The sequence below is a fragment of the Magallana gigas genome, chromosome 3 (genome assembly GCF_963853765.1).
Source record: "Magallana gigas chromosome 3, xbMagGiga1.1, whole genome shotgun sequence".
In the NCBI taxonomy this organism is placed as follows: domain Eukaryota; kingdom Metazoa; phylum Mollusca; class Bivalvia; order Ostreida; family Ostreidae; genus Magallana; species Magallana gigas.
Genome location: NC_088855.1, coordinates 31,314,499 through 31,329,996, shown reverse-complemented (window position 1 = coordinate 31,329,996; position 15,498 = coordinate 31,314,499). Strand labels below are relative to the sequence as shown.

General features: G+C 36.4%; 1 protein-coding gene across 1 annotated transcript; it reads left to right on the top strand.

The window, feature by feature from the left end:
• Positions 1–18: 18 nt before the first annotated feature.
• On the top strand, positions 19–15,137 carry LOC105345312 (mediator of RNA polymerase II transcription subunit 13). The gene is made up of 30 exons (XM_011453426.4): positions 19–236; positions 573–834; positions 1,313–1,406; positions 2,281–2,364; positions 2,670–2,815; positions 3,082–3,249; positions 3,756–4,074; positions 4,246–4,332; positions 4,458–5,144; positions 5,554–5,779; positions 6,346–6,391; positions 6,488–6,621; positions 6,831–6,924; positions 7,064–7,224; positions 7,344–7,507; positions 7,626–8,344; positions 8,694–8,819; positions 9,361–9,531; positions 9,927–10,024; positions 10,126–10,378; positions 10,485–10,544; positions 10,671–10,832; positions 11,038–11,447; positions 11,552–11,781; positions 11,895–12,037; positions 12,150–12,421; positions 12,953–13,213; positions 13,684–13,848; positions 14,081–14,184; positions 14,413–15,137. Exons 1-30 carry the CDS (start codon positions 168–170, stop codon positions 14,543–14,545), a joined length of 6,048 nt encoding a protein of 2,015 aa, XP_011451728.3. The 5' UTR covers positions 19–167; the 3' UTR covers positions 14,546–15,137.
• Positions 15,138–15,498: the final 361 nt, after the last annotated feature.

Sequence of the window (15,498 nt, the reverse complement as noted above, 5' to 3'; positions counted from 1 at the left end):
ATCTCTCGGCCCTTGCCGCCGTTGTTCACCCAGCGAGCAGCCATTACTGTCGCCATATTATGTTGAGGATTTTATGGTGTTGAGGATTTTTTCTGCAAATTTACCGAAGTAGATGTCTTAGGACAAGAATTTTTTCTGTGTTCGTCTTGCAAAACCATGGCGTGACAATGAGTCACTCAACTCCTTCAGGGAACGGCTGTTCACTTGAGGATTGTTACACGAATTTATTTTCACTTGTAAGTTGAATTGCCTTTTTTCAGGCGAAGGCCGTCTACGTTTTTTAAATTTAAAGAATTAATGATAAATTAGACACGTGGGAACGGGGTAAGAGATATTGATATTTCAAAAAACCATGTTTTGAACTTAAAAGTTGTTTGAGTCTTTGTTGTTACTCGTTAGATAAACATGTCACCTGGATGTGCGATTTATTCTATAAATACTATTACTTTGATGAATGCTACCACCATGCATGTCTGCTATTCGCGTGCCGGTGTAATTAACATTGTTTACTTTGCCGTAATAATCACAGCGCCTGTAAATCATTATATCAGCTTTGTATTTTGTTTAATCAGACGGAGATTCGTGGAATAAAATGGAGAAAACTGTCAGCTAATCCCGACTACACAACTGTTGACCAGTTGGAGGATCCAGTGCTGGTGTCTTATTCAAAGTGCATCAAAGCTGACATTTTGTCAGTATGGAGGAGGGTAGCAAGAAGTTCAGATCAGCCCAGATACACAACTGATCAGCTGTCTTATAACAAGGAACTTTGGATCTTTTGGTATGGAGACGAGCCTGAAAACCTGAGCCGGCTCATTTCTCCGGACCTAAGAGGTACTGTGACATTGGTTGTCAGTCATGTTTATCATGTCAACCAGGTTAAAATTCAATATACGCATAAAAATTGAATATTTTTTTTAAAAATGCCTTTGACAAGTGTTAATTAACGTTCATAATGTGTGTGATTTATGAGTAGTTTTCCACTTGATGAAATTCACAAGAAGGTTGCCTCGGGTTATTTTCCTCGCCTTATAATTTGACAGTTTTGATGATTTGCATAAATTTTGTCTCGAGAAGTTACCTATTGCTCTGTACAATGTGACATCAATTAACAATTAACATCAAGTGCAATTCATGAAATGTTACATTCAAATGACTTTATTTGCTACAGAATTTTCAAAATTTTTTGAGCATGCAGTCAGAACTTGTAGTATACAACATTAGAATTTCTGCTTATGACATCATCATTAGCAACTGTTATGGATAATCAAGCGTATTTGAATGCTAATTCAGCTTTTGAATTTTATTGCAGTGGATTCAAGTGGAGGATGGGATAATGGAGAATGTGGAATTTCTTATGAATGCAGAACTCTGATCTTCAAAGCTCTTCATAACCTTATAGAAAAGTAAGGCAGGATGACTATCCGATAATTGTATTAAATTATGATGATGTACTGTGAAAGCAGAAATCTTCACTAGATATTTTAAGATTTGTAATTTGGTCAACTACTTTTATCAACAAATAGACCCCCCCATGGAACCACTTTTAAATTGCAAATTCACAAAATTTTACCCCAAGAAAAAGTTTTAAAAAATCTCTATTATTATAAACATTTCTGAGCCAACCATTTTAAAACATACTAATGCATTGCAATTGGTTGCTGATGCATTGGTAATGTAGTTGATGTTACAATTTAGTATTGTTAATCTTTTCGGGATTAAATGTAAGTTTATTAGTTCAGATGATCTTATTTCTCGATGAATATAAAGTACAAACTTTTAAAAAAATGATGTTTTGCCTAGAACTTTTCTAAATTCAGGTAGACTGACTGAAAAACATTATTATGATTGCAAAAATCTTGTGATAAATTTAAAGGTACTGCATGGATTGCCCCTAAAAAAATAACTGTTTTATTGAACACTGGTTTGTGCCCAAATTGGCATTTCTTGTGTCACATTTTTAGAATTTGGTGTGTGAGATGGTGGGGTGGGGGTAGAGAATTTGATCCAAAATGTTGTAACTTATCCATTGTCAATAGTACTTAAGTTAAGCTGGAGAATTCAAGATACAACTGACAATGATTGAAAAACATCAGTATGTTCTGTATTGTTTATTTCCAAGATTTTCCAAACTTAATGAGATTGATCACAATTTGAAGAGAAAAAATCACAGTAAATATGTTAAGATTTTGATTAACTTTGTTAAACATAATTGGACTGCAAATTGAATATACATGTCTGCAACAAGTTCCATACATTCTTTGATGCCTGTTTTTGAAGATGTCTCCTTCATCGGGGATTTGTTCGCATTGGAAAGTGGTTTGTCCAGCCTCATGATGTAAATGCCAATGGACCCGAAAAAAGGTAAGAGAGTACAAGTACCTGAACTATTGTAAACATTCTGTTTGCAAGTAGAGAGATTTTCCTGCTCAGAATTTTGTGAGGACTGATTTTTGCTAAACAACAAAACTTGTATAATTTATAGTGTGGATGCATCTTTTTATTTAACTCTGCTTTGTGTATGTGCTATCGAAATACATCTATGATGCATGTCGTTAATAAATCTAGCTAAAATACCAATGAAAATTTTTTATTATTTTATTCAAAATATTATTTTTTCATATTCTGATATACATGTACCTATCTAAAGTTTTATATATCTATTACAGCACACATCTGTCCTTCTGTTTCAATTTCTTTCTACATGGAGAGAGTTCTGTGTGTGCCAGTATAGAAGTGAAGCAGCACCCCCCTGTGTGGCGCTTAACAAATAATCACCTGTCAACAGCACAAGAAAACCCAGGCAATCTTCAAGGTACGGTCATTTATACAATGTATAAATGTAGCCCTTTAACAAAGAAATTAAGAATAATACTTTTATTTTAAAGAATGTCATCTCGAAAATTGAGTTAATTTTCTTGGGGTTTCATATCCTTATGGAAATCATGAAAGATCGTTATCAATACAACTGCTTTTCTGTAATCTGATACACATTAAAGAAAATGTGTTCGTATGATGCAAACAAGTTTGTAGCAAATTTCAAGATTGGCCATAGTAATGGTGTGAATTCTGTGGTTTTAGTTATTTTGGTGCCATATGGATTATGTGGTTCTCTCACTGGGAATTCTTACCGTGAGACCGATCAGTCGGCCAGTAAAATCATTGAAGAATGGAGCCAGTTTTACCCTTTGGATAAAAACGATGGAACGGACGTCAATAAAATACCACCATTGGTAGAAGTCATTGTCGGTGAGCATTCTTTACAGTCTTTCAAATTACATATGTACAGAAAAAATGTCTTTGACACAAGTAACAATGCATATACATTCTCTTTAATTTGAGGGAGGAATGCTCATGATTTGATTTAAAGAGCATATGATCTTGTTCATGATAAGGGTTGAAGTATGGTGTACTTTCACATCTGGCCCATGATTGTATGAAATCTGAATTTGAAATCAAAGATCATCCATGAGTTAGGGTTATAACTGATGTGATTCAATTAAAGTATTATTGTACGTGTATTTCACATGTATCTTTGCTATTGAACTTCAGTGTGATAGAAGCTTACTGGTAGTTATTAAGAAATATGACAGATTAACATAAGCCTCAGAAAATTATTGGATAGGGGCAAAGCAACACTCATCTCTGATTTATATTTTTTAAACAAATAGAATTGTTAAGTTATAAAATTTTGAATGGGTAAAAATGACTTGATACATACTGATTGCACATCTCTTTCTCTACATCCATTGCAGCTGGAGTAAGAATGAAATATCCTTCATGTTATGTTCTGCTGTGTGAAATTGAGGATGCACCAACCCGTGCACCCAATCTGACAGCCCAGCGCCCAGGAGTGGCCCCGGGGGGAGGCTTACTTACTCCACCTACCTCACCAGCAGCCGCTGTGCTCCTCCCAGGGGCCGATGCAGGAGGGAAGGTTCAATGTGCTCCTTACACAGGGGCTCACACTGATGCAAACACAGAGCTGATGGCCAAGTCTTCGAGGGCATTTAGTGCTAGAATCACAGAGAAGGTTACTCAAGACAACCTAGTCACTGCAGGCATTGCAAAAAGGTAAACATCAGAGAAATTGCAAAAGCAGAAATGTCAATATTCCTTTCTGTATGTAATGAATACATTTGAATGGTTAAAAAAGATGCAATGAAGACTTTTGAATCTAGATGCAATGAAGACTTTTGAATCTCGGGTAATAAAGTGTGATTAAGTGGTAACTTGGTTTTACAGGTCTATGGAAACCATCAGTGATGAAGCAGCTGTTGGGGTGTGGAATTTCAATGACCCCTCTGTAAAAACTACATGTAATTGTGCTAGGTGAGATACTGTTACCAATTTATTAGGTTGTTTATCAACAGATAAATGATGTCAAGTCATTAAAAAAAAATTTTGTTTAAATATCTGAAGCAATATTAATGTGGGTGCACTGCCTTACTTTGCAGACACAGAGGAGCTAAGAATAAGCTTGGCCAACAGAACAAAAGTGTCGTACCTCTTGTGGGGAAGAAGGGGGACAAGCCTGATAAACTCGAGCGTCAGCAATCCCGTCTCTCTCGAGGTTCCCTTCCATTCCATCGTCGTCACATTGTGGTAGAAGATGCCACCCAGAATGATATGCCGCTAGTCTTATCAGGGTCTACTGCCCCCTTTAACTCGGCACCAGGAAATTCTTTACTTCCTCAGCTTAACAATTCAACTGAAACAAATGGAGGCACAGTTGCAAGTGTAGAGGCTGCCTCACCGGCAGATATGTCCCCCATGACCGGGCCTCAGTCACCCCCGGACCCAGCAATGCCCAAACTGAGCCCCCATCCCCCAGTGGATGCAGGGACAGACAACAAAACGGCAAAATTAATTACTGAGGCTCCACCACAAACTAACCCAGCATCAGAATTCATCAAACCTACCACTGCATCTACGCCAAAGGTGGCTGATAATATTCTGTCGCCCCTGTCTTGGCCTGGTCAACAAAGCGAGGCTAAGACTGCCAGTATAAATAACTGGATCAAGACTTCGCAACCTCATCCTGAAGTGCCGGGCATCAAAAGGCCTGTTCTGCCAGCTAAAGATACTGATGAAGATGAACTAGTCACAAAGTTTTTGTATGATTATCAATCTATTCACTCATGGTAAGTTCACTTTGACCTGTCATTGAGATACAAATTAGTTGGTTTAAAAATTACTTCACCATGTTGTATATTGGCCCCAAAATACAGTCATTAAAGAAGAAAATGGGGAAAGTGATTATCTTATGAAACGACAATGCCCATTGACAATGTCCATTTTAGATAAAATTGTACAAAGAAATTTTGATTTGACCAGGCACTCAAATTTAGGTCCCAAATGAGGCCAAAATAACATTACAATCACAGTTTAATGCAAATACTGTTATTCAAACACTTTTAAGGCATAAATGTTGTTGATGTTTATGAAGGTTTCTGTTGATTGTTTTTGATTTTAAATTCATTGCTCAAACAGAAATGCATAACTTTTAAAAATGTGAAAGATTTACATTCATATTTTATTTTTTCTTATCAGGTCAGAATACCCTGTAAAGAGAGCCCGAGTAGAAAGGTCGAGTTCTGTTGTTGAGATAGGACCTGAATCTCCCAGTCTTTCCCTGAATCATCAATCACAAAAACACAAGACAAAGCAGCCAGATCCCTACGACTTCATTGATGACGAGCAGTCCATCAACCCAGCCACAGTGTCGAAACGCATGTTTCGCTCAAGTCGAGACGAATACATTAACAACAAGAAAATGGTACTTACTTTTAATTTACTTAAATTCTGCTTCTCTATTTCAAAGCATGGATTGCCAGAAAAAGAATAAGCACTGTCAAAAATATTGTACTAGTTGTTTATAATTCAGTAGAGGAAAGCTGATCAAAACAAGCTTTGAAAAGAGCTGAATTAGCCTTCAAGCTTAGTACATGTAGTTAGAAATTGACTTACAAGAGGGGAAAAGTGGAAGGAGCTAAGAAAGAGGGCTGAAGTGACCTAAAAACTTTGTAGTTTAGAAATAGACTTTTTTAATATTATTTGTTAAATGTTAATCTTTTTTTTAACTGTTTTAAGTGAACTGTAAGTGAAATGTTCATTTCAATGTAGACCTTAACTTTATGTGTGAATAAGTCTATGTAGCTTCCCTAAAAGTGCAGAGAAAAATGTCGGTGTTTAGAAATCAACTAATATAATAAGCACTTTTCGAAACAATGCTCCATACATTCCTTAAGTAACGCTTTTAAGGCAACCAGGAAAGAATTTTTAAGTGTGATTTCTTTTTTGAATGCAAGAAATATTTTTATTTAATTTTTATTGAACTTACAGGATGATGAAAAAATGGATTTTGGAGATCCTTTCACAGAAATACCAGGTAAAAAACAAGATTTCTGTTGATGAATTTTTATTAGCGTATTCCTGTTTTTTGCACTAACAGTTTTTGAGGCTGTGTCTTTGCATCTTTTTTCAGACTCTGCATCGTCTCCCCCAGAAACTCCAAGTGGCACCAAGCATCTGATTCACACAAGCGATCTGAAACCAAGTTACGACGACTTGGCCCATATATTTGACTCGGATGATTCAGATAAGGATGACCCTGAACATGTAAGTGCTTAATTATCAGCTAATTGTCGGTTTGAAATATAGTATATTCATTGCCTGAAAGAACTATGAATAATTACATTCAGTTTTAAATGTCTATTGATAATCTTGAAGAAAGTATCTGAATTGTGTTTCATGTACTGTTTTCAGATACATAGAATTCACTTTTACCTGTTTAGAATATAATTGAAGTGTTTGGTCTGTATTTTCAGTTTGGTAACCTTGGTCAAACCATGGATAAATATGAGGACGGCACTACAAAGTTTCCTTTAAACAATGCAATGACTGTTACAGATGGTGCAATATGTAAGCAGAATCGTACACTAGTTGTGTTTTGTTAATTCCCTTTGTATTATGATGTTATATTTGACATGAACGTTTGATTTGGTAATTCCATTAGTATTATGACATTGTTATATTCAACATGAACTTTTTGTGTCTACAGCTGTCTCAGAACTGTCCAAGATGTACCCAACTCCCCCATCAAACAATACCTCCAATGACCGATCACCAGGGCCCCATGACGTCATGGACAACCACATCTCATTAGAGAAGCAAGTCATCAAGACCGAGTTCATTCATGCAATCAAGGAAGATTTTTTCAGGGTAAAACTACCATTTTTTTAAGTGAAGAGTTGTAAGCCTAATAATTAAAACTGGATACAGTAATGATGTAATAATGCACAGATAGTGTTCTTATTGAATTTCTCTTATTTCTTTGGTAGGATTTGCCAGCTGTGTTTGAGCCTGCAGGTCAAGCTGAGTTCATGGGCTCAGATAAATACTCACCAATAGTACTACAAAGCAGCAAACTGTCCCCATTGCCACGCCCACCAGATTACAAAGGACACTGGCAATTCTCAAGTTTTGAGAAACCGGTTCCTCCAAGGTAATTGTCAGAGGTTTTTATGCTTGAAATCGAAGTGAATGAGAATGGAAAATTGTAGTTTAATCAGATTTTCAGTTGCTCAATGCTCACTGATTTCAAACTAATTTTTTTCCTTTAGCTATACCAATATCCCGTCCATTGAAAATATACCCAGCATGTCATCTCGAATGCCATCCAGTGCAGTAGAAAACTCACCTGCCACATTCCTAAGTAATAGTGTAGGACAACAAAGGACTCCTTTGAGTAACTATAATGAGTTACAGTCTCCGGCATCCAATGCATCATCATATCTCAACAAGACTCTGAATTCTATCGATAACCAGGGAACAAATCATCAAATTCCAGAAGTGCACAGCCTCGTAGTTAATGTGTTCTTGATGGATTCACGATTGAACCTGTTCCGCGATGTGAATTTCGACAGCTGCAATATCTGTGTGTGTAATATGAACATCAAGGGTGCGGACACCGAGATTTATCTCTCAGACTCCTCTGCAGAGTCTGCGACGCGATGTGTCTGCGGATTTAGTGCTATTGTGAACAGACGCTTTGGACACAATTCCGGGTTGTTCTATGAGGATGAAGTGGACATTACGGGTATTAAAAATGATCGGTACGAGGGGCGGAAACCTAGTTTGCTTGCCCTGGAGTATCAGAAAGACAAAGTGTCCGAGTATGCCGACTGGCCCCATGAGATTCTGAATCTGTTGGTCAGTCAGTTCTCCATTCCTTATCCCTCTGCTTCTACAATTCAACATTTACTGCGACTCGGCATGATGAACACGACATCCGGATTTACAGAGGATTCATCTTCTTTGTTAGACATCTTGCAACTTCAAGGTAGGGATCTCCGTACAATGCTGTTTCTTCATAGCCTAATGAGATAAAGCAGAGCGAGTTACACAGTAGATGGATATGTTGTTTTGCTTTCAAATTTATTTGATTATGTGCGTTGAAGATATATGATGGTTTGCAGAAATCATAAACTGTAATTCAAAATTTTTCATGATTTGAAGCTTGTTTTAGAATAACTATAAATATTAATTTGACATATTTCTCTAGAATTGAAAAGCTTAGATTTTGCTTTTAAATTCTGCCCCCAAGAGCCAAATCCTTTGTTTGCATTATGAAAATTTAATGATAATGTATTGATCACCACATGTATTTTATTCCCAATGATGATTTTTAGATGGCAATGATATCACATACATGGCATTGGATCTCGGGCGACAGGCAATGGAGCACTGCTCTCCAAACAAACTGGATGATCCCAATCACAAATCTACATGCTTACACAAGTGGCAGTTTTTACAAGGTCAGAAGTGTTATGTTACATGTAAATCTTGTAAATTATATATTTTGCAATAAGAATAACATTTTTTAATTTATGTACAAGTTGATGGTATGTTTACTATTGACTCTAATGATAAGTGTGAATGGAGACATTCACAGTTCTAAACATGTCGAGGGTAACTGCATTATTATTTAAATAAGATTGTATGTACAATTGAATCAGATGTAAACCTTAGTGATTATCAGTGGTGTTCAGATGATACAGTTGAACTTCGATATTGCGAAAACAAGGGAAATGTCGAAGGGATTTGTAAGTCCCAACCACTTATTTTTGAAGTATTTTACCTTTGATATATTCATGATCATGATATATATTCGGTATATTGATATATACCGAATACTCGGATATCTTGGAAGTTTTTTTGAAAAGTCCCATCTAGTTGGAGATAACAGTTTGACTATTATGATTTAATTTAGGATATATGCATAATAAACACAGAGAAATTATTTCTAAGACATTTGTTAACTGTGATGTACAAAAGCTATGTTTCTGTATTTTGCAGGTGCTAGTCGAATACCTCAAAATTCTCAGGACTGTGTACAAGTCTTGAAATCTCTACAACCTATTCTCCAAGATGCCATACAAAACAAACGAAGCATACCATTATGGGAACACAAATATAAGTTGTCTGGGCCCCTTACTTGGAAAGAATTTCACCAGCTGGCAGGGAGAGGTAAGAAAAATTTACATGATCTGCAATTTACCTGTCCAGAATATATATTTTATATTTCATGATCTACCTGGATTTTTGCTTAATAAAAATGAAAAGTCAGAAGAAAGGATATTTTATGTAGATATATGTAAAGGCTGAAATTTCCATGGGACATATACTGTGATACTGTGGAAGCAGAGAATTGATGGTGGCATTAAGATTTCATTAATCATGTTTATATGTGTTTTAAATTTTTTCTTCTTAAATTTTCCCTGGTTTTAATTTTGGGGAGGGGGATATTCTCTTGTCTAAGTTTTAAATTGCATGTTGTTGTACCTGTATGAGGTAAAATCAATCAGGTAGATTGATGTTCTTTGTTGTGTAATAAGTTCATATTATTGTTCTAACATTAACAGGTTCAGATGAGAACTCAACCCCTCAGCCTATCCCATCCTTCCTGGCTGGGCTAGATGGAGACTGGGTGTCTCTGTCTCCTTACTCTCTGAGATACTGGGTAAGTTGATTTAATTGCAAGTTTATTTTCCATATTTATATATATTTTTTTTAGCCAGCATTAATTTCTTTCATTCTTACTTGTATTTTATTTCTTTTCAGGATAAACAATTCCTTGAGCCCTATGGGAAGCCTCGTGATATCGCCTATATTGTTCTTGCCCCTGATAATGATTACATCATCAATGCAATAATCTTATTCTTCAAAGAATTAAGCAATGTGTATGAACTGTCTCGCATGGGCAGGCACTCGCCTGTGTCGCTTAAGCTCCGTGATGGAATCATGAGAGTAGGCAAAAAAATTGCAGAAAAATTCTCGACTGAAGATCATCCAGATGATTGGTTTAAGTTTATTGGTAAGTTGTTGTACATACATAGCTGTCTTGTGTGAATTTGATGTGCTGAATTATTCACGGGGAAAAAATCCGAATTCATGGACTAATTTGATGATAATTGTTTTAGGCAATTCCAATGTAGCAAGTAAACTGCGGCTGTATTCCCAAGTGTGTCGATCCTTCCTAGGTAAATTGGATCTTTTTCTGCATAAATATTTTGCTCATAGCTTTATGTGCAAATTCAAACTTTGAAGTCTTTCAGATGTTCATTTAATTGTATGATGTCAAGTTAACAAGAAATACTATTTTTCAGCACCATTACTGGCTCAGCAAAACTTGGACCAATCTGTGTTTGAGCCAATGTCCAACAACAGACCTGGTTACAAACCTGCAGAGACAAAGCCAGAGGTCAACCAATCAGAGCACAATGCATTTACCATGCCGGCTCCACAGCCACACACAGCTGAAGACAAAGGTAGGAATTGGTTGAAGTAGTTCTATTGGATTCACTTGTTTTATACTGCTCACTTACTAACTAAAATTTTGAAATCTATATGTACACTAAATATCCTTAATGATTTTTAAAAATCCTAATTTCAAAAACCAAGTTTACTATGTTTAGCTGGTTTTATTGTTTATCAAGTCTAGACATTGCATTATCATTATCGAATGGTTTACAGAAAATGTGGAGACCCCTGGAAACGCCCGCGACAGTCTGTACTTGGATGCGGAGCAGACCACAAGCCAGGAATGCCCTGCGCTAATGGTGTATCTGATTGACTCCTTTACGTATGGATCTGACTGGGACCCCAGTGTAGAGAGACTTACCAAAGTGGGCCTTCTCAAATGCTACAACCAGCTGGTGAAATCTCTCCCCGAGACCCTCCAGCAGAACATCAGTCTCCAGATTATTCCCCTCAGCACAATCCTGGAGACGATGGAAAAGGGATTCAACATGCAGACTCTGCAGTCCATATGCTTCTCTGTCTTTTCCATGTGTCGGTGGAACCTGGCGCACTCCATTCTGGGTCGTCATCTCACCGGATTTGGGCCTGCTGCAGCAGCGGAAATCTTTCTCAGGAAAAAAGAGGTACACTATTTGTTTCACATATCTTATTTACAAATTACATGTAATGTTTTGAATGCACAACTTTACAGAGCACAGGTAACAAGTGTTTTTGATGTGTTTTATAGGCTGATAAAGCTGGAAGTATCAAACTGCATGGTCCTCCGTTTGTTTTGGCCCCCACCAAGGACACGCAGACCATACTAGCGGAGTCATGCGGAGACAAACTGGAGAGGAGTTTTGTTCTCTTCTGTGCCTACTGTATGTCAGAGGATCAGCGCTATCTCCTAGCAGCGTGTACTGACGAACAAGGAGAAATGATGGAGACCTGCTCCATAAACATTGAGATTCCAAACAGGTATACATTGTTCTTTCTTCATGTACAGTATAGAAGTAAATGGAAAGAAATTGAAATGCACTTGAAGGAAAAAAGTAAAGCTCTTTGTACTAAAAAAGAAAAAAAAATTTCAGGAGCAGACGAAAAAAGGCTTCTGCCAGAAAAATTGGGCTGCAGAAACTCTGGGACTTTCTGCTTGGAGTAGTGTCCATGTCCTCTGTACCATGTAGACTTATTATTGGTCGCTTTGGAAGAATAGGGCATGGAGAAATGAAAGGTTAGTAGTGAAAACTAGCTTTGTACTGGCATTTGTTTGGATGCTCTTTCTTCTTAACCATACTTATTTTTAAATATTGAATTCTGTTTAAAATATTTATATCTTTTTGCAGGTTGGTCTGGTTTATTGAGCAAGAAGAACTTGGAATTGGCTGGTAAAAAGATGAAGCAAATGTGTGGGCAGTGCTCCCTCACTATAGGCAACTGTGATACTCCGGGCATCCTCAGTGCCTGCCTTGTGTCTCTGGAATCTCTCACTTCATTTAATATCATGGCTGATGCTGTCAAGATGGAAGAGAAGATGAGCAGTAACTGTCCCTTACAGACCCCTCGTGATGCTTCCACCACCCACATCCTGGTCTTTCCAACGTCAGCCATCGCACAGGTAAAATACTAGTAGTTTGTTTATATGCGTAAATAACCACATTTACAGTACCAAATTCATTTATAAAAATTATTTTTTATTTTTGATTTATCCTTGTACTTATAAAGTGTGAAGGACAAACTTTGGGAAGATAAAACACTTATATTTAGCAGGCTAAGGGTCTGACATCTAGGCAATTTCTCAGAAATTTTACAAAGACAGAGACTGATGTGAGAACAGTATAAAAATACTTCCGACTATTATGTTGAATGTACACTAAATGGGAATGACTTGTATAATTCTAATAATATGTTGTTAAAAGTTTATTGCTTAACCTGTATTGATAGAAAATGATAACTTGTTTTGAGAAAATGTGTACATTTGACATAACACTGAACATGCATTGCAGATTTTTTGAAAAGCAAATGTCCTCAATTTGAAGGTTAAGCAAATATTTCCTTATCTTTATCAACAAGAGGTACCACAGTTCAAGTATAAAAATCAACAGAAGTGTTTAATTTGTGTCACAATTGCATTTTGACTCTTTTGCAGGCCAACTCTCATGCCCCTGTGATGGAGATTTCTGGCACCATAACGATGGAGGACACCATGCCTATGGACGACTTGGTGGATTCAGGCGAACAGGGCAATAACCTCTACTCCATCCTGGACCAGGAGTGCCTGCTGGAGGTGTTCGACGAGATCACCACCAACTATCCAGACCAGGGCAATGCTTTGGGAAACATCTCCAACCCTGGCTCGCCAACCGGAGATTCAGCGCCTCATAACACCCACAGCATGAACGGACAGTTTGTAAGTAATCAGATAGGTGTATAGAGAGAAAGTTGTAGTTTTATTGTATGTTGACTTGGTGAAGTGTTTAAGGGTGAAATTTATAGTTATTCCAGGAAAGATAGATGTAGTTCTGCCCTTGATTTACATTAGATTAGAATAAATCTACACAATTCATAACATCTGGTGTTTGTGATATTATAAAGATTACTACGTAAATATGATATAAAACAAAGAAAAAGTAATAAACTTTATTTGCACAGGTTTTCCACATTAAACAAGCTAAAGTTATAATCATCTAAATCTATAATTTTCATTGCTCTTCCCCAAAAAATCATTATTGTACAAGTGATTATTAAAATGCATGTCCAGAATCATTCAAAAGAGACAAATCTTTGCCAAACAAGTACTGATGCACGCCCTAACTAGTTTTTAGCACATAATGTGAAGTTCCAGCAATGTTCATTTTATGGAGATATTTATTCTTTCAGCAAAAGAATGCCACAAGCAATGATCCACAGGATGAAATGCCTAACCTTCTGAACCAGCCCCTGGCCCTGGGGTACTTCATCTCGACGGCCAGTCCAGGCCCCCTCCCCCGCTGGTTCTGGTCCGCATCTCCAGAAAAAGAATTTCAGTGTCCTTCTTGCTTCAAGGTTTGTTAATGATACTTGTAGAAAAAGAGAGAGCCACTAAGCTGCTTTTTGAACTGCCAGTAGTATTTAATTTTCTGTTCTTCATCTCTTAGACTTAAAAGAGTGAAAAATATGGGGACATTTGGTATAGGACAAGTTTGATAGCATTCAGTCAAAATATTGTTTCTCTTCAGTATTTCATGTTTAAGTTAAAAATGATTTAAGACTGACTTTTTCTTATCTTTTTCTCCAGGCTGCTCTCCATATCCACAGTTCCTCCAAACATGATGAATTTTCATACACTCATCACAAGAATTCTCATCCACTAGATTCCAATCTAACACCTGATGTGTTGCGGTAAGATTTAGTATAAATCTCTTCCTCATCAATTCACATGAATATTGTGTTTGAGAAGGATTTCGGACAATATTGTGTTTGAGAAAGATTTCCGACAGATTGTTCAAATGAAACACTGAAAATACAAATTCTAAAACCTATTTGAATACAGGATGTTTCTACATTTAAATATCAAGAATAGATTCAGAATCTGACCAATTAATCTGTTGGGGTTTTTTTCCTTTTCAGATATGTCCTGGAGACCTACAATGCTCTGTCATGGTTGACCTTTGACCCCGTACAAAATGATCGCCAGTCATGTTTGCCAATCCATTTCATGGTGCTTATGCAGATGTATCATGCATTAAATGCATTTGTATGATGTGATATTTTTGAGAGAGACAATGGTGACTGTAGGAAAAAACCGTTGATGCATTGGATGCATATGTGATATTTTGGAACTTGAGTGTTTACGCAATGAAATGTTTTCTTGTCTTATTTACAGATGTGATCAAATTTGAGCAAAGTAATGTCTAACTGGACAAAATAGCATTTTATCAATTAAATTGGTTATTTTTTAAGGATTCTGGAATAAAATTTAATAACTGTACAAGTCGGGGCAACCATTTGTCAAAAATTGGAAGACTATTAACGTCTGACTTGCAAATATTTTTGGCTATATGTATTGTGAAGTTACAGTTGCCTTTCATATTTTGTTCAAAGAAATTTGTCTGTGAACACAAGGGAGAAATTATAACTGTATAAAATAATAAATAAATGTGTCATATTGATAATTACCTAGCATTGATGCATGACATGAGGGTAAAAGTGCCAAAGTTTATCTTGCCTAATTAGTGCAGTCTCAAAAGCCCTGCCAAATAAAAACAAGTGTTTACCAGTAATAATGAACAACACATCTACTTACAATTTGATGAGAATTGCTAAGGATTTTTAGTGGTATTTCAAATACTCAACTTCATGTCAAATGTGTGTATGTTAACTTGTATGTCTATGAGAGTAGCAATGGAGACATCAAAAATAGGGGATTTTTAGGGGGATATTTGGATGTTCACAAGTCCATGTAAAGTAATTTATTCCTTGTTCAGACAACTTGTAGATACTCTGTTAAATTTTTTTGATGATCTCAATTTCTTTTTTATAATTTAGATATATGCTTTAAATGTGTTTTGTAATACATTGAATGGTTTTGCACTTTTTAATCTTGAAGTATATTAAAAGACAAGTGTGCAAAAACAGAATAAAAAAGCATGCTGTGAACTTTGATTATTCCATCAGTTGTACCATGCATCTCAAGAAACAAAGTCTTTCATTACA

Bases quoted from the DNA above. Each gene is read 5' to 3' on its own strand.
- LOC105345312 (XM_011453426.4), top strand. From the start codon at position 168: ATGAGTCACTCAACTCCTTCAGGGAACGGCTGTTCACTTGAGGATTGT. The intron at 6,622-6,830 runs GTAAGTGCTTAA...CTGTATTTTCAG, and splicing joins ATAAGGATGACCCTGAACAT to TTTGGTAACCTTGGTCAAAC. The intron at 14,185-14,412 runs GTAAGATTTAGT...TTTCCTTTTCAG, and splicing joins CTAACACCTGATGTGTTGCG to ATATGTCCTGGAGACCTACA.